General features: G+C 42.3%; 1 protein-coding gene across 2 annotated transcripts in view; it reads right to left on the bottom strand.

Annotated features, from left to right (window-relative positions):
* Window positions 1–3,081: 3,081 nt before the first annotated feature.
* gucy2d (guanylate cyclase 2D, retinal) overlaps window positions 3,082–23,446 on the bottom strand; it is a 37,322-nt gene continuing 16,957 nt past the window's right edge. Inside the window, exons 13-20 of one of the 2 annotated variants that reach the window (XM_014197468.2) lie at window positions 9,095–9,258; window positions 8,692–8,884; window positions 8,318–8,492; window positions 5,871–5,969; window positions 5,014–5,108; window positions 4,735–4,820; window positions 3,933–4,025; window positions 3,082–3,629 (exon numbers count right to left, since the gene is read on the bottom strand). In XM_014197468.2, coding sequence (XP_014052943.1) covers window positions 3,941–4,025; window positions 4,735–4,820; window positions 5,014–5,108; window positions 5,871–5,969; window positions 8,318–8,492; window positions 8,692–8,884; window positions 9,095–9,258 — 897 coding nt within the window. In that variant the 3' untranslated portion in view covers window positions 3,082–3,629; window positions 3,933–3,940. Of the gene's footprint in view, window positions 3,630–3,649; window positions 4,026–4,734; window positions 4,821–5,013; window positions 5,109–5,870; window positions 5,970–8,317; window positions 8,493–8,691; window positions 8,885–9,094; window positions 9,259–23,446 lie in introns of those variants that run through there. The other variant, XM_045717084.1, reaches the window with a different exon arrangement.

Raw genomic sequence — 23,446 nt, 5'->3', positions numbered from 1 at the left:
GTCAGTCCTTGCATCCATTGCTCCAGTCTTTGATTTTGAGAGTGGTTACATTTCTCCAGCCCCATCCCTCAGCTTTATACTAAATCAAGTGGTGGGGCTGCCGTTTGGCTGAAATACAAACTCGGGATTGTAGCTTTACGAAAGATGCTTAGTGTGCATCCTAAATAAGCATACTCCAATTTCACTGGGTGGTATAGTTCCTAGCTCTTATCAACTAGTGTTCTGTAGCTCTATCCCACTGTGCAGTCATGACATAGGGCTCTATCCCACTGTGCAGTCATGACATAGGGCTCTATCCCACTGTGCAGTCATGACATAGGGCTCTATCCCACTGTGCAGTCATGACATAGGTCTTCCCACCCAGGACCATCATTTCAACCTCTACGCCTTTTGATAAAACGATATGTACTCCTTGGAGTTGTATATGGTTTGTGCTTTCATATTGTTACTTTATATGACTTTTCTTAAACCAGCCAGGGATTGGAAATGCAGCAAAAATGATGGATGTTTAATGCAGAGAATACAGAATGAGATCATCGCTGATCATGACAACGTATTATACCTTTACTAATTGTAGTCATTCACAAACTATGAACATTCAATTAAATTGTAAGATTTTCTCTAAATCCTAAAACCATCAACCAAGGGGATCAAGGTCAAGGATTTCTGTCCATGTTCATGTGTGCAGTTGGTAATGAGGTCATGTTATGTGTTGTATGTAAAAGTGTTGTATGTAAAACCGAAGTACATTTAGACATAAAACATCACTAAAACCATTATTTATTTACACAAGCACATATAAGACCACACATCAAGATGTACAATTCAGTCATCATAATATCAAACTAAACATTGCTTTTTGGGTTTAATAGACAAAGTCTATATGTTAGACCAAACACATGTAGCTCATTGTTTGAATAAGTTAATTCCTAATAGGAACCATGTACAGCACAAGCTGGTGTTTACTTTTTTGCCTAACGACTCATTTTGAATTTAATTCCACTGCTCTATTGAACGCTACATACATTTAGTGTGAATCTGCTATCATCGAAGTTGTTTGTGTTACGTCAAAACGAGGGGCGTCGTACAAAACAAATTCATCAGCGATTGGATTGTCTCTAACAAATCTCTAACAAATCTAACCAGTCAGAGTATCAAAGTTGATATCGTCATCATGTAGGCCGGCTCTGGCCCAACCCATCGTTTAATGAGATCACAAACCCATCGGTTTTGAGATCAATCAGAACAGTCGGAATGTGTTCGCATTCCAGAAGTTGTCGAGGAGGGAGGCAAATCCTGACTCATCATGGAGAAGAAACGTTTGTGGGCATAACATGTGGCCGGAGCGATGTAGATGGGTAGCCAGGTATATACCGTGGTTTATGCACATTGGTAGCCAGGTATATACCGTGGTTTATGCACATTGGTAGCCAGGTATATACCGTGGTTTATGCACATTGGTAGCCAGGTATATACCATGGTTTATGCACATTGGTAGCCAGGCATGTTTACTCCGGTCTCTGCTCTTGATTTGTAAGCAGTCCCCTATCACTCAAAGGTGTAGAATATGTAGAAATCAAAAAGAGTGCCGTCATTATTTTCCCCCAACATTTTATGTTACTTAAATGTAATATTTGAACCAATTCATAGAGCAGAAAAGAGCTTGAGTGAAAGGCAACATGCAGTTGACAAGACCCTATAAGAATTGAGTTTGTAGTTGATTGGCTTTATATAGCACTTTTCTACAGGTACTCAAAGCACTACATAGTAAGGGAGAAACTCACATCATCCACCACCAATGTGTAGCACCCACCTGGGTGATGCACTGGAACCATTTTGTGCAAGAACACTCACCACACATCAGCTGGAAAGGTGAGGTTTGATTTATGCCAATTAGGGGAATGATTAGGTGGCCATGATGGAATGGGGCCTACTCTTACAATAAGTGCCATGGGATTTTTTAATGACCACAGAGTCAGGATACCCATTTAACATCCCATCTGAAAGACAGCACCCTACACAGGGCAATGTCCCCTTCACTGGCCTGGGGCTTTGGGATTTCTGTTAGACCAGAGTGCCCCCTACTGGCCCTCCAACACCACTACCAGCAGCATCTAATCACCCATCCAAGGACCAACCAAAACTGACCATGTTTAGCGTCAGAGGTAAGCCAGCAGTGGAATGCAGGGTGGTATGCTGCTGGTATGAGTTTGTAACCTGAAAAGTTTACAATTTGGTCTCATTTTTTTCATCTAAATGTTTCCCATTGGAACATTTATTCAACCCATTGCTCAGTTTATTTATTTGTTGTAAGAAAATGCATATCACTTCATGTTAAAACAAATTTACAGTTAAAAAAGGAAAAAAAAGTGTGATATACTGCCTATACATATGTGAATTTTATTGAATAAGAAAATAAATAAAGTAATAACATGAATGAAGCATGATTTTAAAGAGAGGGGCATAGAAATAGTTTTATCTCTAGAGAGATAAATGTATGAGTGAACGTTTTTACTAATAATCAGTTTATGTGAAGCTTCATTTTGGGAACAGTGATTTTGCAATACATTTATTTGATTTGAAAATGATTAGATTAATGTTCCAACTGGCAAATGTTTGAAAAAATATAAATGAATTTTCTAATGGGTTGATATTTCTCAAATATCATTCAAACAATCAGAAGGCGTTAATTATTGAAGCATGACAATAAGGAAATTAAAAAAACAGAACGCCTTGGACCAGATTCTTCAACAGCCTACCTTATACCTTTAAGGAAATACATTACTTCTAAGATGAATGTATCATTGAGAGAGATTACAGTACCACATTTGAAATAGAGCATGTGCTACATTTTATTATAAACTGGGTGGTTCGAACCCTGAATGCTGATTGGCTGACAGCCGTGGTATATCAGACCGTATACCACGGGTATGACAAAACTTTTATTTTTACTGCTCTAATTAAATTGGTAACCAGCTTATGATAGCAATAAGGCACCTCTGGGGTTTGTGGTATATGGCCAATATACCATGGCTAAGGGTTGTATCCAGGCACTCCGCGTTGCGCCGTGCTGAAGAACAGCCCTTAGCCGTGGTTTATTGGTCATATACCATACCCTCTCGTGCCTTATTGCTTAAATATACCCTTGTCATATAGTGGAGTATGAACATTTTTCCATACTCTGTCCAATATTTCTACAAAGCAAAAGAGACAGTAGAGATACATACAGTATATTACACACAATATCATGGTCATTTATAGTTTATGTCAAGCAAAGAGCCAATCTCTTCCCATGTTTGTGTTGTGATGTTTTCATTCTACAGTGACTCCTAAATCAATATATTGCTATTTTGTACATCATTGTAATACACCTTTATTTATCCCTCCTATTTCCCACATTTGCTCATTTAAAAAAATACTCTGTGCAACAAATGTATTGTGTTAAAGACAGACAGTGTCTCTCCGACTTTGGCTTATTTGTGCAATGTGGATCAGCACTCGACAGGACACATGGGGTGATGCGACAGACTGTCTGTCAGACACACCCCTAACCCATCCTCTCAACCAACCTGGTCAATTCACCTATCTGGTCTTTCACTCCAACAGGTAGGAGGACTGGGCAACACAATCTGTGGGGAAAAAATCTGATATTATCACTTAAAGGGATATCATAAATGCAGCATTCATTGGTATGTACCTGAATTGAGACAAACAAAAAGGTGTAATGGGTTTGTCGCATAAAGCTTACTTCTTTATTACATTTTTGTAATTATTTTCTCTGCATCAGGGATAGCGTACATATGTACCTGAGTTGGGATATCATAAAGGGATATCATAAATGCAGTGACATCAGTGGCATCACTTACGTTACAAATCATTTTGGGAAATAAAGTCATTGTAAATCTAGAATATGATGGCTAAACCAGGCGTACCTTACATGCTACTTATTCCTCGCCTGCCGGTCAAGGAATTTCTGTTTTCTATCTGGAGGAATCTCTTCCAAACTGATGCCATGGTTACTTGCCCTGAGGAAAGTCAAAGACAGAAGGCTTAATGTCTTGTTTGATTGGCAGTGCACACTGAGCACTCAGACTCTCTTGGAATAGGCATTAAACATATCAGTCCCAACATATGAAGCAACAAAAGCCCTGTCCACACTGACAACTGTTTTCATCGACCGCTGTTGACAACCGGGTCTCAGAATGTTCATTACAACTGAGTTTGAACTCTTAACACAGATATAAAATGTTCATCTGGACAGGTCTAAATTAGGCAACCACCAGGGTAATGTGTTAAAACATTACAGCAATGTTTGCTGAATGCCAGGGAGAGCGTTCATCACACATGCAGTGGGAGGGAAGGATTCATTAAGTTCAACAGACAGGTGGTAGATGAAGAATTTTACATTTGGGTCAACATGTGAACTGAACTATGACACAAGGGTCAGGTCAGCAGCACATAGAAATGATGATTTATAAAACGTTTAGTTCCAGCCACACAATGTGACAAATGGTCAATGGGTCAGCACATTTTTGACAATTATTTTCGGACATCTTATCCTCTATATCCCCGATGACCTAGATGAAAATCAACTTTGATGTGAACGGGTTTCATGAGTACTACTGACAAGGGGCCTAGGACAAGCAGCTGGCAGGACTGAGAGTCAATAAGAGTATAGTTAGGAGAAACATAAAGTACAACATAAATAGAGCAGGAATGCTTGTTAGGTCTTACCCTGGAGTAAGATCAGGCGGTCTTGGGAGAATCTTGTCGAACCCAGCTCTCCCAACCAACCAGAATGTGTTTTCAACTCCCTTCCCCTGAAAGAGAAGTAGGGAATAACAGAATGAATGTAAGTAAACATTTCACTGTTAGTCTACACCTGTTGTTTACAAAGCATGTGACAAATAAAAATTAGATTTTTCTGTGGTAAGTTAAGTGAATTCACTATTTGTGTGTGTGTGTGTGTGTGTGTGTGTGTGTGTGTGTGTGTGTGTGTGTGTGTGTGTGTACCTTCAGCTCTGTCATGCCCCTGGTGTCTATTTTGTAGCCCATTTTCAGTTCATGTAGGATATCGACTGTGCTTTGGTTGACATGGATTCTGTAAGCTGGGATATCAAAAAACAACAACAGCAACCACAAAGGCTGCATTAGTCTTCATATATTCTGACCGTTTTTTCAATGTAAACAATTACCATTAGTTATTCATGTCTATAGAGTCTCAACACGTGTGACATCATACAGTACTCACATATCCTGCATATATTTAGATTTTCATTCATTGGTTGATCATAACTGTATTTAGTATAGAGTAACAAAATATCATTTATTGTGAGCCCATTGACAATACACACAAGAGCAGTTTTTTTGTGCAGCAATTCATATGTATGGCCACTTGGTGGGAGTAGATGTGAGATTTCCTGTACGCTCATGTCACTGACTAGTACATACAGTTTATACTCTGAAATACCCTATGTGTTGCTAGCAATCAGCAGTTAAATAAGCATATATTGTTTTGAAAAATTAAAAGATTATGAGGTTGTTTATTCATATCACCCCAATGGTTTTTATAATTGTTACATTAACTCATAACACATACAAATCTCAACACATTATGAAGTTTACCATTGCTGTACCAGCAGAATTGGTGGTGAAAGGATATCTGAGGCAAGCCCGTACATGGAGGATATTTTTATTAAACCCTAAATTTGCCCACTAATTCTACTGATAGTCTTAAAGGATTAGTCAGGACTGCTCATCGTATCCCTCCTTAGCCTCTTGTTGCATGCACACAAACGGCAATACACCTGTACCTATCCTTAGTGACCTCACACGGCGTGATGGGCAAACAGCGAGTGTGAGGTACTCACGCAACCCTGTTGACTCCATTCGAGAAGCCGTGTTGACAGTGTCTCCGAACAGACAGTACCGAGGCATCGTCAGACCCACCACTCCTGCCACCACAGGGCCTGGTGGACACAGAAACACACAGACATGCTGATAAGATCATAAGTAGCATATTTCCTGATTTATGACTTGTGATTCATGACTTATTCAAAGAGCCTCCAATATCTCACAAAAGTCTCTGGAGAAAAAATTGCAAATGTAGTTTAATTGCTGAATATCCTTTCAAAATTTAGCAGAGATGTTAGAATCTTTTTATTGTATGTCAATTATGTTTTTTTCTGAGCTGTCCTTTACCATACCTAAAATTAGTCACTCCTGTGTTACTAGAAACATGCAAAACCTTCGATATTAATTGGTAGGGTAGAGTAACGAGAAGAAAGCATTAGGCAGTGGAGACTAATAGGATAACAGGGCTTAGTGGATGACATTGCACCATTCCAGGAGTATGTTCCAGACGGGGATCAGGTAAAAATACACTTTTGCTCCAATACTCTGACGTTAATGCCATGTTCTATAGAATTCCAATACTCATTCTCAAATTTCATTAAATATAACATATCAAAAGTATTGTTTGCTTATGTATTGAATTGTACTATTCATCTATTGACTTTGTTGCATATCCTGTTAGGGCTAGGGGGCAGTATTTACACGGCCGGATAAAAAACGTACCCGATTTAATCTGGTTATTACTACTGCCCAGAAACTAGAATATGCATATAATTATTGGGTTTGGATAGAAAACACCCTAAAGTTTCTAAAACTGTTTGAATGGTGTCTGTGAGTATAACAGAACTCATATGGCAGGCAAAAACCTGAGAAGATTCTGTACGGGAAGTGCCCTCTCTGACCATTCCTTGGGCTTCTTGGCTCTGTTTATTGTAAACTTAGGATCTTTGCTGTAACGTGACACTTCCTACGGCTCCCATAGGCTCTCAGAAACCGGGAAAAAGCTGAATGATGTAATTCCAGCCCCTGGCTGAAACACATTAGCGCCTTTGGTAAGTGGTCTATCAGAGGACCATCAGACTGAGGCGCGTGCACGGGGCGACACCATGATTTTATTTTCTCTCTCTTTGTACTAAAACACGATTTCCCGGTCGGAATATTATCGCTTTTTTACGAGAAAAATGGCATAAAAATTGATTTTAAACAGCGGTTGACATGCTTCGAAGTACGGTAATGGAATATTTAGATTTTTTTTGTCACGAAACGCGTCGGGCGCGTCACCCTTCTTTACCCTTTCGGATAGTGTCTTGAACGCACAAACATAACGCCGCTATTTGGATATAACTATGGATTATTTTGAACCAAACCAACATTTGTTATTGAAGTAGAAGTCCTGGGAGTGCATTCTGACGAAGAACAGCAAAGGTAATAACATTTTTGTTATAGTAAATCTGACTTTGGTGAGGGCTAAACTTGCTGGGTGTTTAAATAGCTAGCCCTGTGATGCCGGGCTATCTACTTAGAATATTGCAAAATGTGCTTTCACCGAAAAGCTATTTTAAAATCGGACATAGCGAGTGCATAGAGGAGTTCTGTATCTATAATTCTTAAAATAATTGTTATGTTTTTTGTGAACGTTTATCATGAGTAATTTAGTAAATTCCCCGGAAGTTTGCGGGGGGTATGCTAGTTCTGAACGTCACATGCTAATGTAAAAAGCTGGTTTTTGATATAAATATGAACTTGATTGAACAAAACACGCATGTATTGTATAACATAATGTCCTAAGATTGTCATCTGATGAAGATCATCAAAGGTTAGTGCTGCATTTAGCTGTGATTTGGGTTTATGTGACATTCTATGCTAGCTTGAAAAATGGGTGTCTGATTATTTCTGGCTGGGTACTCTGCTGACATAATCTAATGTTTTTCTTTCGTTGTAAAGCCTTTTTGAAATCGGACAGTGTGGTTAGATTAACGAGAGTCTTGTCTTTAAAATGGTGTAAAATAGTCATATGTTTGAGAAATTGAAGTAATAGCATTTCTAAGGTATTTGAATAACGCGCCACGGGATTCCACTGGCTGTTACGTAGGTGTGACGAAATCGTCCCACTGGCCCTAGAGAAGATATGCATGAACTGCAATGTATAGCAGTTGATCTCATGGACTGCCAGTCATTGCATCTATAGCTCCATCAATGAATTTGACAGTATAATTTCTCCAGCCCCATGTATGCATGCATGAGTGAAGTCGCTTTGGATAAAAGCATCTTCTAAGTGGAATATGTTGTTATTATTATATTATCCCCCAGCTTAATAGCAAACCAAATGGCGGGTCTACCGTTTAGCTAAAAAACAAATGAAGAATTGTGGTTTTCAAGAGAAAAGGCCAGTCAATTAGTCTACATTGTGAATGCTGAGGCAGAGGATGAAAATATGACAAAGAATTGTAGATGGGCCACGCACCAGAGTGAAGGCCGATACGAATCTTGACCTTGACATCAGGCATGTGCCTCATCTTGAAGGTTCCGATACAGTGGAGGATGTCCAGGGACATGTTGGACATCTCAGCTGCGTGGCGTCTTCCGTTCCGGTTTGGAACTCCAGAGGCTACCATGTAGGCATCTCCGATGGTCTCCACCTGAAGGCCACACAATCAATATCTTTATTGTCCCAATTGGGAAATTTGTCAAAATTACAAAGGAAGGAGGAGGAGACATAAACTCATGCACACTAAGGAATGCAGCCATTTACTTCCAGGATTTGTATTGAAAGTAGAACAAGCTTCCATTGCATCACTAATAGGACACAACTATGTTGCAGCAGGACAGGATTCTCACCTTGTAGACATCATGCTGCCCGATGATGGCATCAAAGAGTGTGTAGAGATCATTGAGTAAATCTACCACTTCAATGGGCTCGCTGAGTGCAGAGATGGTAGTGAAGCCCACAATGTCACTGAAGTACAGAGTGACCTCAGAGAAGTGCTCTGGTTTCACAGGCTTGCCTGTCTTCAGGGCCAGGCACACAGACCTATGGTGTAAGATAAGACAAGGGAGTTGATAGAGCGATGTGGATAGAGGATAGGAGAATACATTACCAGCGGCCAATGAACAAAATTGTTTTTTGCCTTGCACTGTAATACAATTCAATATTCTCAATACAGAGACATTTTTTCTTTTTGATGTTGCAAGTAGAAGTTCAGCTTTTAACGTGAACTGGGAGGAGTGGGGGTGGGCTGACCTGGGCAACATCTGGGCCAGCAGGTGATCAGTCTTTTTCCTCTCCACCTCCAGCTCCTCTGTCCTCTCCCTGATCAGATCCTCAAGGTTGGTAGAGTACTGCTCCAACATACGCAGCATTGAGTCTATGATGTTGGTCTTCTTCCCCTTGGTTATACTCTTGAACTAAAGTATGAAAGGGAAAAATACAGCATGCAGTGAGGAGGTGAAGTATGTTACATATTACTGTAATATAGTTAACAAAAAGCATGTTGTTTTGAGTTCTTGTTAGCTTGAGACTGAGCTCATTGTGTTCAGATGTGTGCTCATGCATGTCTATGAAAAAATGGTAGGGTCAATTCAACCCCTCTGTACATCTGGCTGACTGAATACCAGGCCGATCCGAGGTGCCTGGAACCAGCAGAGCTCACAGAGTAGACATCTACCTGTCTGCAACTGCCCACCAACAGCAGAGATGAAAGACAGGAAAGGACCAAATCACTCTCTCCTCCTTCCCCACCACATTCAGGATTAAAGGTCCAATGCAGCCATTTTTATCTAAATATCAAATAATTTCTGGGTAACAATGAAGTACCTTTACTGCGGTTGTTTTCAATAAACATTGTCAAAAATAAACAAAAATAGCTTCTTAGCAAAGAGCAAGCAAGAATGTTGCTAGTACTGTCTGGGAGTATTCTGAGTGGGAAGAGGAAACTGTTATTGGCAGAGAGGGTTGGAACTGTTTGATGTTGATGTTACCTGGCAGGCCAAAACTCCAACCCTTCAAAACAGGCTGAAATTACAGGCGGTCTTTTGAAACAGCTCTTGCACTAAAAGTGTATTATCTACATTTTCAGAATTTCACAGTATTATTCCAACCTCATAGTGAGGAAATATAGTATAAAGTGGTGTAGTGGTATTTTTTTAGGTGACGGAGCGATAGAAATGTAATTTCCTCAATCAAAGTTTTTACTGACAGATGTAACCAATTGAATAACCTATCATTATAGAATATGCATGATATGAATCCTCCAATTGCAATGTCTGCCTATGCCCACATATTGTCTCAAGAAAATGTTATACTTATAATACCATCAAACACCAAGTTAGGCATAGGCTACCTAAAAGTCCAAAGTGCATCTCCATGCCAATCATTTGATTGATATCCATCAGCTTCATGGGAATATGCATTTAGATCTTCATGAATTACTGTTTCATGAGCGAATTAGAACAGATGATGTTAACAAACTATTAGCCTTTCTTGTATTTTGTTTCAATCAAAGCATACACAGTCAGAAGTTTACATACACCTTAGCTAAATACATTTAAACTCAGTTTTTCACAATTTGCGACATTTAATCCTAGTAAAAATTCCCTGTCTTAGGTCAGGTAGGATCACCACTTTATTTTAAGAATGTGAAATGTCAGAAAAATAGTAGAGAGAATTATTTATTTCAGCTTTTATTTTAACGCTTTCATCACATTTCAAGTTGGTCAGAAGTTTACATACACTCAATTAGTATTTGGTAGCGTTGCCTTTAAATTGTTTAACTTGGGTCAAACTTTTCGGGTAGCCTTCCACAAGCTTCCCACAATAACTTGGGTGAATTTTGGCCCATTCCCCTGACAGAGCTGCTGTAACTGAATCAGGTTTGTCGGCCTCCTTGCACGCACACACTTTTTCAGTTCTGCCTGCAAATTTTCTATAGGCTTGAGGTCAGGGCTTTGTGATGGCCACTCCAATACCTTGACTTTTTGGCCTTAAGCCATTTTGCCACAACTTTGGAAGTATGCTTGGGGTCATTGTCCATTTGGAAGACCCATTTGCAACCAAACTTTAACTTCCTGACTGATGTCTTGAGATGTTGCTTCAATATATCCACATCATTTTCATTCCTCATGATGCCATCTATTTTGTGAAGTACACCAGTCCCTCCTGCAGCAAAGCACCCCCACAACATGATGCTGCCACCCCCGTGCTTCACGGTTGGGATGGTGTTCTTCGTCTTGCAAGCCTCCCCCTTTTTCCTCCAAACATAACGATGGTCATTATGGCCAAACAGTTCTATTCTTGTTTCATCAGACCAGAGGACATTTCTCCAAAAAGTACGATCTTTGTCCCCATGTGCAATTGCAAACTGTAGTCTGGCTTTTTTATGGCGGTTTTGGAGCTGTGGCTTCTTCTTTGCTGAGCGGCCTTTCAGGTTATGTCGATATAGGACTTGTTTTACTGTGGATACAGATACTTTTGTACCTGTTGCCTCCAGCATCTTCACAAGGTCCTTTGCTGTTGTTCTGTGATTGATTTGCACTTTTCGCACCAAAGTACGTTCATCTCTAGGAGACAGAACGCGTCTTCTTCCTGAGCGGTATGACGGCTGCGTGGTCCCATGGTGTTTATACTTGCATACTATTGTTTGCACAGATGAACGTGGTACCTTCAGGCATTTTGAAATTGCTCCCAAGGATGAACCAGACTTGAGGTCTTGGCTGATTTCTTTTGATTTTCCCATGATGTCAAGCGAAGGTGCACTGAGTTTGAAGGTAGGCCTTGAAATACATCCACAGGTACACCTCTAATTGACTCAAACGATTAGCCTATCAGAAGCTTCTAAAGCCATGACATCATTTTCTGGAATTTTCCAAGCTGTTTAAAGGCACAGTCCACTTAGTGCATGTAAACTTCTGACCCACTGGAATTGTGATACAGTGAATTATAAGTGAAATAATCTGTCTGTAAACAATTGTTGGAAAAATTACTTGTGTCATGCACAAAGTAGATGTCCTAACCGACTTGCCAAAACTATAGTTTGTTAACAAGAAATTTGTGGAGTGGTTGAAAAATGAGTTTTAATGATTCCAACCTAAGTGCATGTAAACTTCAGACTTCAACTGTATCCTGCCTTGTGGTACGCTCTGCATGCACGGACCAACTGGCAAGTGTTTTCACTGATATTTTCAACCTCTCCCTGACTGAATCTGTAATACCTACATGTTTCAAGCAGTCCACCATAGTCCCTGTGCCCAAGAAAGCAAAGGTAACCTGCCTAAATGAACCTGCCACATAGCACTCACATCGGCAGCCATGATGTGCTTTGATTGAAAGGCTGGTCATGTCTCACATCAACACCATCATCCTGGAAACCCTAGACCCACCCCAATTCGCATACCGCTCTAACAGATCCACAGATGACGCAATCTCAATCACACTCCACACTGCCCTTTCCCACCTGGACAAAAGGAACACCTTTTATAGGGCCTCCTGAGTGGCGCAGCGGTCTAATGCACTGCATCGCGGTGCTTGAGGCGTCACAACAGATCTAGGTTCAACCCTGGGCTGTGTCGCAGCCGGCCGCGACCAGGAAACCCATGAGGGGGAGCACAATTGGCCCAGAGTCGACCAGGTTAGGGGATGGTTTGGCGGCCGGAATGTCCTTGTCCCATCGCGCTCTAGCGACTCCTGTGGCGGACCAGACGCAGTGCACGCTGACACAGTCACGAGTTGTATGGTGTTTCCTCCGACACATCGGTGCGGCTGGCTTCCGGGTTAAGCGAGCAGTGTGTCAAGAAGCAATGCGGCTTGGCAAGGTCGTGTTTCGTACGACGCATGGCTCTCAAAATTTTACCTCTCCCGAGTCCATACGGGAGTTCCACCAATGGGAAAAAACTAACTACCAATTGGATATCACGACAAAGGGGTAAAAAGAAAAAAAAATAGGAACACCAATGTGAAAAAGCTGTTCATTGACTACAGCTCAGCGTTCAACACCATAGTGCCCACAAAGCTCATTACTAAGCTAAGGACCTTGGGTCTAAACACCCCCCTCTGCAACTGGATCCTGGACTTCCTGACGGGCCGCCCCCAGGTGGTAAAGCTGGGCAACAACACATCTGCCACGCTGATCCTCAACACGGGGGCCCCTCAGGGGTGCGTGCTTAGTCCCCTCCTGTACTCCGTGTTCACCCACGACTGCATGGCCAAGCATGACTCCAACACCATCATTGAGTTTGCTGACAACACAGCAGTGGTAGGCCTGATCCCCAACAACGATGACACAGCCTATAGGGAGGAGGTCAGGACAACAACCTCTCCCTCCCTCGACGTGAGCAAGACAAAGGAGCTGATCGTGGACTACAGGAAAAGGAGGGCTGAACACGCCCCCATTCACATTGACGGGGCTGTAGTGGAGTGGATCGAGAGTTTGAAGTTCCTTGGTCCACATCACCAACAAACTATCATGGTCCAGACACACAAAGACAGTCGTGAAGTGGGCACGACAACACCTCAGGAGACTTAAAAGATTTGGCATGGGTCCCTAGGTCCTCAAAAAGTTATACAGCTGCACCATAGAGATCATCCTGACCGGTTGCATCACCGCCTGGTATGGCAACTGCTCGGCATCCGATCATAAGGCGCTACAGAGGGAAGTGCGCACAACCCAGCACATCACTGGGCCAAGCTTCCTGCCATCCAGGACCTATATACTAGGCAGTGTCAGAGGAAAGCCCCCAAAAAATGTCAAAGACCCCAGTCACCCAAGTCATAGACTGTTCTCTCTGCTACCGCACGACAAGCATTACAGGAGGGTCAAATCTAGGTCGAAAAGGCTCCTCAACAGCTTCTACCCCCAAGCCATAAGACTGGTGAACAATTAATAAAATGGCCACCCAGACTATTTACATTGACCACCCTCCTGTTTGTTATCTATGCATAGTCACTTTTCCCCTGTGTACAAATTACCTTGACTAACCTGTACCGCAGCACATTGACTTGGTACCGGTACCCCCTGTATATAGGCTCATTATTGTTATTTTATTGTGTTACTTTTGATTTAATTTTTTACTTTAGTTTATTTAGTAAAAATGTCTTAACTCTGTTTCTTGAACTGCATTGTTGGTTAAGGGCTTGTAAGTAAGCATTTCACTGTAAGGTCTACTACACCTGTTGTATTCAGCGCATGTGACAAATAAAATATGATTTGATTTGAACAAGTTGAACCAATCTGTGGTGCTGAAGGATATCTCTGCGCATTTGGCCAGTTCAGGAACAAACAATAATTTGCAGTAGGCTATAGACTAATGTAAATACAAATACATATAGTTTCATATAATTACACTGTTTGCAAGGATAACTTTATTGTGAGTAGGCATTTCATTGTATTGTGTAGCTTTTACACGCTGTATCATAAATACACTTTGATTAGCTTGAACATATGGTTACAATCTATCTTTTAAAGACAAAAAACAGAGTTGAACTATCAATTCATGTAATTTATTTACATAGATTAAACATGCTATCAAATCAATTGACCAAAGTGAACCTAAATCATTACTACATAGAAATGCAGGAAATTCATTTTAAAACAGCCATAAAATCAAGCTGTTGGTGTGGTGTATTCATGCATCTCAATAAAGCAGTGGCGATTTTAGCATTTAAATCTCGGTGGGGCAAACTCAACAATTTTTTGTTGTTGATGCATGCCTGACTCCACCCTTGCTCTCCATTCAAACTGGACTACATTAGCATTTCACGAAAACAGCGCATAAAGAGCACTAGTAATAGCGTATTTTTGTAGGCACTAACTCCACAATGGCTCTTTGGCCAAAGCTTATGGGAAAATTGGGGTGGCAGGTAGCCTAGTGGTTAGAGCATTGGGCCAGTAACCGAAAGGCTGATAGATCGAATTCCTGAGCTGACAAGGTAAAAAATCTGTTGTTCTGCCCCTGAACAAGGCAATTAACCTGCTGTTCCTAGGCCGTCATTGTAAATAAGAATTTGTTCTTAACTGACTTGCCTAGTTAAATAAAAATAAATACAAAATGTATGTTTTTTTGTAGTTTTGGGGGGGATAAACACCGAAAATAGGTCTTGTACATTTTGTTCTATGAGATAATTTTGTGAATTTTGAAGCATTTATGTAATCAAAATGAGCACATAAAGGCTTCAGAATTCATTATGGTTATGTTAACTGACTGATATTATCTCATAGAACAAAACATATAAGATCTCCTAAGCCTGTTAACCTCAGACCTTATTTTCGACGTTAATTCCAAAACCCCATTCTTTCCGCATTATTTTCCCTCATAGGAATGGCTGAATGAACCAGAGGTAACTTATTTCTGGTTTTTAGGACTACAAGCTGGCGAGCTCTATTGCTGCCCAACTTCTGTTTCAAATCAAATCAAATTTTATTAGTCACATGCGCCGAATACAACAGGTGAGACCTTACAGTGAAATGCTTACTTACGAGCCCCTAACCGACAGTGCAGTTTTAAAAAATACGGATAAGAATAAGAGATACAAGTAACAAGTAATTAAAGAGGAGCAGTAAAAAAATAACAATATATACAGGGGGGTGCCAGTACAGAGTCAATGTGCGGGGGCACCGGTTAGTTGAAGTAGTATGTACATGTAGGTAGAATTAATTAAAGTGACTATGCATAGATGACAACAGAGTGGCAGTGGTGTGGAGAGGGGAGGGGGGGGGGCAATGTGAATAGTCTGGGTAGCCATTTGAATAGATGTTCAGGAGTCTTATGGCTTGGGGGTAGAAGCTGTTTAGATGCCTCTTGGACCTAGACTTGGTGCTCCGGTACCGCTTGCCGTGCGGTAGCAGAGAGAACAGTCTATGACTAGGGTGGCTGGAGTCTTTGACAATTTTCAGGGCCTTCCTCTGACACCGCCTGGTATAGTGGTCCTGGATGGCAGGAAGCTTGGCCCCAGTGATGTACTGGGCCGTTCGCACTACCCTCTGTAGTGCCTTGCAGTCGGAGGCCGAGCAGTTGTCATACCATGCAGCGATGCAACCAGTCAGGATGCTCTCGATGGTGCAGCTGTAGAACTTGTTGAGTATCTGAGGACCCATGCCAAACCTTTTCAGTCTCCTGAGGGGGAATAGGTTTTGTCTTGCCCGCTTCACGACTATAATGGTGTGCTTGGACCATGTTAGTTTGTTGGTGATGTGGACACCAAGGAACTTGAAGCTCTCAACCTGCTCCACTGCAGCCCCGTCGATGAGAATGGGGCCCTCTTTTTCCTGTAGTCCACAATAATCTACTTTGTCTTGATCACGTTGAGGGAGAGGTTGTTGTCCTGGCACCACATGGCCAGGTCTCTGACCTCCTTCCTACAGGCTGCCACGTTGTTGTTGGTGATCAGGCCTACCACTGTTGTGTCATCGGCAAATTTAATGATGGTGTTGGAGTCATGCCTGGCCGTGCAGTCATGAGCGAAAAGGGAGTACAGGAGGGAGCTGAGCACACACCCCTGAGGGGCCCCTGTGTTGAGGATCAGCGTGGCAGATGTGTTGTTACCTACCCTTACCACCTGGGGGCGGCCCGTCAGGAATCCAGGATCCAGTTGGAGAGGGAGGTGTTTAGTCTCATGGTCCTTATGGTACTTATGTTATTGATGAGTGTAGTCAGCTCAGCTTTCCCCATTGAGACCGTGTCTGTGCCTCGATCTAGGTTGGGCAAAATTAAAGATGGCGGTGTTCGCTTTAGCAATCTCACTAGTATAAAGCCCTCCTCCATTCCTGCCATTATTGAAAGAGATTGTGATACCTCACATCTCAAAATTGGGTTACTTAATGTTAGATCACTCACTTCAAAGGCAGTTATAGTCAGTGAACTAATCACTGATCATAATCTTGATGTGATTGGCCTGACTGAAACATGGCTTAAGCCTGATGAATTTACTGTGTTAAATGAGGCCTCACCCCCTGGTTACACTAGTGACCATACCCCCCGTGCATCCGGCAAAGGCGGAGGTGTTGCTAACATTTACGATAGCAAATTTCAATTTACAAAAAAAAAAACCAATGACGTTTTCGTCTTTTGAGCTTCTAGTCATGAAATCTATGCAGCCTACTCAATCACTTTTTATAGCTACTTATTTACAGGCCTCCTGGGCCATATGCAGTGTTCCTCACTGAGTTCCCTGAATTCCTATCAGATCTTGTAGTCATAGCAGATAATATTCTAATTTTTGGTGACTTTAACATTCACATGGAAAAGTCCACAGACCCACTCCAAAAGGCTTTCGGAGCCATCATCGACTCAGTGGGTTTCTGGACCTACTCACTGCCACAGTCATACTCTGGACCAAGTTTTGTCCCATGGAATAAATGTTGTGGATCTTAATGTTTTTCCTCATAATCCTGGATTATCGGACCACCATTTTATTGCGTTTGCAATTGCAACAAATAATCTGCTCAGACCCCAACCAAGGAGCATTAAAAGTCGTGCTATAAATTCTCAGACAACCCAAAGATTCCTTGATGCCCTTCCAGACTCCCTCTGCAAGGACGTCAGAGGACGTCAGAGGACAAAAATCAGTTAACCACCTAACCGAGGAACTCAATTTAACCTTGCGCAATACCCTAGATGCAGTTGCACCCCTAAAAACAAAAAAAATCTGTCATAAGAAACTAGCTCCCTGGTATACAGAAAATACACAAGCTCTGAAGCAAGCTTCCAGAAAATTGGAACGGAAATGGCGCCACACCAAACTGGAAGTCTTCCGACTAGCTTGGAAAGACAGTACCGTGCAGTATCGAAGAGCCCTCACTGCTGCTCGATCATCCTATTTTTCCAACTTAATTGTGGAAAATAAGAACAATCCGAAATTTCTTTTTGATACTGTCGCAAAGCTAACTAAAAAGCAGCATTCGCAAATGGAGGATGGCTTTCACTTCAGCAGTAATACATTTATGAACTTCTTTGAGGAAAAGATTATGATCATTAGAAAGCAAATTACGGACTCCTCTTTAAATCTGTGTATTCCTCCAAAGCTCCATTGTCCTGAGTCTGCACAACTCTGCCAGGACCTAGGATCAAGGGAGATACTAAAGTGTTTTAGTACTATATCTCTTGACACAATGATGAAAATAATCATGGCCTCTAAACCCTCAAGCTGCATACTGGACCCTATTCCAACTAAACTACTGAAAGAGCTGCTTCCTGTGCTTGGCCCTCCTATGTTGAACATATTAAACGGCTCTCTATCCACCGGATGTGTACCAAGCTCACTAAAAGTGGCAGTAATAAAGCCTCTCTTGAAAAAGCCGAATCTTGACCCAGAAATTATAAAAAACTATCGGCCTATATCGAATCTTCCATTCCTCTCAAAAAAATTAGAAAAAGCTGTTGCGCAGCAACTCACTGCCTTCCTGAAGACAAACAATGTATACGAAACGCTTCAGTCTGGTTTTAGACCCCATCATAGCACTGAGACTGCACTTGTGAAGGTGGTAAATTACCTTTTTGATGACGTCAGACCGAGGCTCTGCATCTGTCCTCGTGCTCCTAGATCTTAATGCTGCTTTTGATACCATCGATCACCACATTCTTTTGGAGAGATTGGAAACCCAAATTGGTCTACATGGACAAGTTCTGGCCTGGTTTAGATCTTATCTGTCGGAAAGATATCAGTTTGTCTCTGTGAAAGGTTTGTCCTCTGACAAATCAATTGTAAATTGCGGTGTTCCTCAAGGTTCCGTTTTAGGACCACTATTGTTTTCACTATATATTTTACCTCTTGGGGATGTCATTCGAAAACATAATGTTAAATTTCACTGCTATGCGGACGACACACAGCTGTACATTTCAATGAAACATGGTGAAGCCCCAAAATTGCCCTCGCTAGAAGCCTGTGTTTCAGACATAAAGAAGTGGATGGCTGCAAACTTTCTACTTTTAAACTCGGACAAAACAGAGATGCTTGTTCTAGGTCCCAAGAAACAAAGAGATCTTCTGTTGAATCTGACAATTAATCTGGATGGTTGTACAGTCTTCTCAAATAAAACTGTGAAGGACCTCGGCGTTACTCTGGACCCTGATCTCTCTTTTGAAGGACATATCAAGACTGTTTCAAGGACAGCTTTTTTCCATCTACGTAACATTGCAAAAATCTGAAACTTTCTGTCCAAAAATGATGCAGAAAAATTAATCCATGCTTTTGTTACTTCTAGGCTGGACTACTGCAATGCTCTACTTTCCGGCTACCCGGATAAAGCACTAAACAAACTTCAGTTAGTGCTAAATACGGCTGCTAGAATCCTGACTAGAACCAAACAATTTGATCATATTACTCCAGTGCTAGCCTCCCTACACTGGCTTCCTGTCAAGGCAAGGGCTGATTTCAAGGTTTTACTGCTAACCTACAAAGCATTACATGGGCTTGCTCCTACCTATCTTTCCGATTTGGTCCTGCCGTACATACCTACACGTACGCTACGGTCACAAGACGCAGGCCTCCTAATTGTCCCTAGAATTTCTAAGCAAACGGCTGGAGGTAGGGCTTTCTCCTATAGAGCTCCATTTTTATGGAATGGTCTGCCTACCCATGTGAGAGACGCAGACTCAGTCTCAACCTTTAAGTCTTTACTGAAGACTTATCTCTTCAGTAGGTCCTATGATTAAGTATAGTCTGGCCCAGGAGTGTGAAGGTGAACGGAAAGGCTGGAGCAACGAACCGCCCTTGCTGTCTCTGCCTTGCCGGTTCCCCTCTCTCCACTGGGATTCTCTGCCTCTAACCCTATTACAGGGGCTGAGTCACTGGCTTACTGGTGTTCTTCCATGCCGTCCATGGGAGGGGTGCGTCACTTGAGTGGGTTAAGTCACTGACGTGGTCTTCCTGTCTGGGTTGGCCCCCCCCTTGGGTTGTGCCATGGCGGAGATCTTTGTGGGCTATACTCGGCCTTGTCTCAGGATGGTAAGTTGGTGGTTGAAGTTATCCCTCTAGTGGTGTGGGGGCTGTGCTTTGGCAAAGTGGGTGGGGTTATATCCTTCCTGTTTGGCCCTGTCCGGGGGTATCATCGGATGGGGCCACAGTGTCTTCTGATCCCTCCTGTCTCAGCCTCCAGTATTTATGCTGCAGTAGTTTATGTGTCGGGGGGCTAGGGTCAGTCTGTTACATCTGGAGTATTTCTCTTGTCTTATCCGGTGTCCTGTGTGAATTTAAATATGCTCTCTCTAATTCTCTCTCTCTTTCTCTCTTTCTTTCTTTCTCTCGGAGGACCTGAGCCCTAGGACCATGCCTCAGGACTACCTGGCATGATGACTCCTTGCTGTCCCCAGTCCACCTGGCCGTGCTGCTGCTCCAGTTTCAACTGTTCTGCCTGCGGCTATGGAACCCTGACCTGTTCACCGGACGGGCTTGTTGCACCCTCGACAACTACTATGATTATTATTATTTGACCATGCTGGTCATTTATGAACATTTTAACATCTTGACCATGTTCTGTTATAATATCCACCCGGCACAGCCAGAAGAGGACTGGCCACCCCTCATAGCCTGGTTCCTCTCTAGGTTTCTTCCTAGGTTTTTGGCCTTTCTAGGGAGTTTTTCCTAGGGAGTTTTTCCTAGCCACCGTGCTTCTTTCACATGCATTGCTTGCTGTTTGGGGTTTTAGGCTGGGTTTCTGTACAGCACTTTGAGATATCAGCTGATGTACGAAGGGCTATATAAATAAATTTGATTTGATTTGATTCGATTTGAAGGCACTATGGTGTTCAACGCTGAGCTGTAGTCAATGAATAGCATTCTCACATAGGTGTTCCTTTTGTCCAGGTAGGAAAGGGCAGTGTGGAGTGCAATAGAGACTGCATCATCTGTGGATCTGTTGGGGCGGAATGCAAATTTGAGTGGGTCTAGGGTTTCTAGGATGATGGTGTTGATGTGAGACATGACCAGCCTTTCAAAGCACTTCATGGCTACAGACGTGAGTGCTACGGGTCGGTAGTCATTTAGGCAGGTTACCTTAGTGTTCTTGGGCACAGGCACTATGGTGGTCTGCTTAAAACATGTTGGTATTACAGACTCGGACAGGGAGAGGTTGAAAATGTCAGTGAAGGCACTTGCTACTTGGTCAGCGCATGCTCGCAGTACACGTCCTGGTAATCCGTCTGGCCCTGCGGCCTTGTGAATGTTGACCTGTCTAAAGGTCTTACTCATATCAGCTGCGGAGAGCATGATCACACAGTCTTCCGGTGCAGCTGGTGCTCTCATGCATGTTTCAGTGTTATTTGCCTCAAAGCGAGCACAGAAGTAGTTTTTCTCATCTTGTAGGCTTGTGTCACTGGGCAGCTCTCGGCTGTGTTTCCCTTTGTAGTCTGTAATGGTTTGCAGGCCCTGCCACATCCGACAAGCATCAGAGCCGTGTAGTACGATTTGATCTTAGTCCTGTATTGATGCTTTGCCTATTTGATGGTTCATTGGAGGGCATAGCGGGATTTCTTATAAGCTTCGGGGTTAGAGTCCCGCTCCTTGAAATCGGCAGCTCTAGCCTTTAGCTCAGTGCGGATGCTGCCTGTAATCCATGGTTTCTGGTTGGGGTATGTACGTACGGTCACTGTGGGGATGACGTCATCGAAGCACTTATTGATGAAGACAATGACAGATGTGGTGTACTCCTCAATGCTATTGGAGGAATCCCGGAACATATTCCAGTCTGTCCTAGCAAAACAATCCTGTAGCTTAGCATCTGCTTCATCTGACCACTTTTTTTATTGGTCTAGTCACTGGTGCTTCCTGATTGCTTGTAAGCAGGAGTCAGGAGGATAGAATTATGGTCAGATTTGCCAAATGGAGGGCAAGGGAAAGCTTTGTATGCATCTCTGTGTGTGGAGTATAGGTGGTCCAGAGTTTTTTCCCTCTGGTTGCAGATTGAACAGGTAAAACTGATTTAAGTTTCCCTGCATTAAAGTCCCCGGCTACTAGGAGCACCGCCTCTGGGTGAGCGTTTTCTTGTTTGCTTATGGCGGAATACAGCTCATTCAATGCTGTCTTAGTACCAGCCTCTGACTGTGGTGGTATGTAAACAGCTACAAAGAATATAGATGAAAACTCTCTCAGAAGGTAATGTGGTCTGCAGCTTATCATGAGAAACTCTTCCTCAGGCGAGCAATGGCTTGAGACTTCCTTAGATATTGTGTACCACCTGTATTTTCGTAAACAACATAGACCGCCGCCCCTTGTCTTACCAGACGCAGCTGTTCTATCCTGCCGGTACATCGTATAACCAGCCAGCTGTATGTTGATATTGTCGTCGTTCAGCCACGACTCTGTGACGCATAAGATGTTACAGTTTTTAATGTCCCCTTGGTAGTTTAATCTTCCCCGTAACTCATCGATTTTATTGTCCAAAGATTGTATGTTTGCGAGCAGAATTGAGGGGAGTGGGGGTTTATTCGATCGTCTCCTACTCCACAGGAGGCAGCCCGCCTTCCGGCCTCTCTTTCTCAGCCTCCTCTTCACGCATATCACTGGGGTTGGGGCCTGTTCCTGAGGGAGCCATATATCCTCCGCCTCCGCCTCGTCACAGTTGTGAAAGAAGAAATAGGATTCTGCTAGTCCATGGTGAGTAATCGCAGTCCTGATGTCTAGAAGTTATTTTCGGTCATAAGAGACAGTAGCAGCAACATTATGTACAAAAATAAGTTACAAACAACGCAGATAAACAAACAAAAAAAACACAATTGGTTGGGGGCACGTAAAACGTCTGCCTTCTGCTCCAGCGCCATTCACTAGATGTAGTGAAAATAGATAACTGGAACGCACCTTTTGTTCATTGATCTCGCCTCAATCTCAGTGGACTAAGAGCTGATATAAATCTTGGACTATTGAACAGGGATATTTAAGCAATAAGGCACGAGAGGGTGTGGTATATGGTCAATATACCATGGCTAAGGGCTGTTCTAACGCACGACACAACGCGGAGTGCCTAGATAAAGCCCTTAGCCGTGGTATATTGGCCACATATCACAAACCCCCGAGGTACCTTATTTGTCACGCTGGTGTGAAGGATCTGGAGACAGGCGCAGGAATGCGTAATAGGGGTTTTTATTTCCCAAATTACAGCGTGCCGTGTAAAGGCATGGAGACGAAGACCAAACAAACACGTATACAAAACACAGGGTAGAAACCCATTCGGACTCATTCGGACTTTGACCCAGAGCCACTACAGAGTTTACTTTAATGCATTCAATGTTGTCTTCCCATCCGTAAAATCCCTGATTGGTTTGAGCGTGTAAATCTGTGTGTACCTCTATATTATTACTATCTTTCTCCTAGAAATTCCTTGTTGTTTCATTTTAGAGTTATTAGAACAACTGCTTGCCTGACCCTTTTGGGCTATCTAATTCCCCTTTTCCCTGTTGAGTTTGAATCTGTAACCATATTTGATCATTTTGATTCAAATCCTTCATTAATCATTAATCCTGTAAAATGAATTGCTTTATCTTGATGCGCTTAAAATAAATCTTATTCGTTTATAAAGTATTCGCTGCCTCTGAGAGATTAATTTGTCTTGTCATTCAATAACTCAATTTCTTTCAGAATTATAATAATTGTAGTTAGTTATAATTGCAAGAT

The sequence above is a fragment of the Salmo salar genome, chromosome ssa04 (assembly GCF_905237065.1).
Source record: "Salmo salar chromosome ssa04, Ssal_v3.1, whole genome shotgun sequence".
In the NCBI taxonomy this organism is placed as follows: domain Eukaryota; kingdom Metazoa; phylum Chordata; class Actinopteri; order Salmoniformes; family Salmonidae; genus Salmo; species Salmo salar.
The sequence above is the reverse complement of the archived record's forward strand: the minus strand, read 5'-3'. Positions and strand labels throughout refer to the sequence as shown.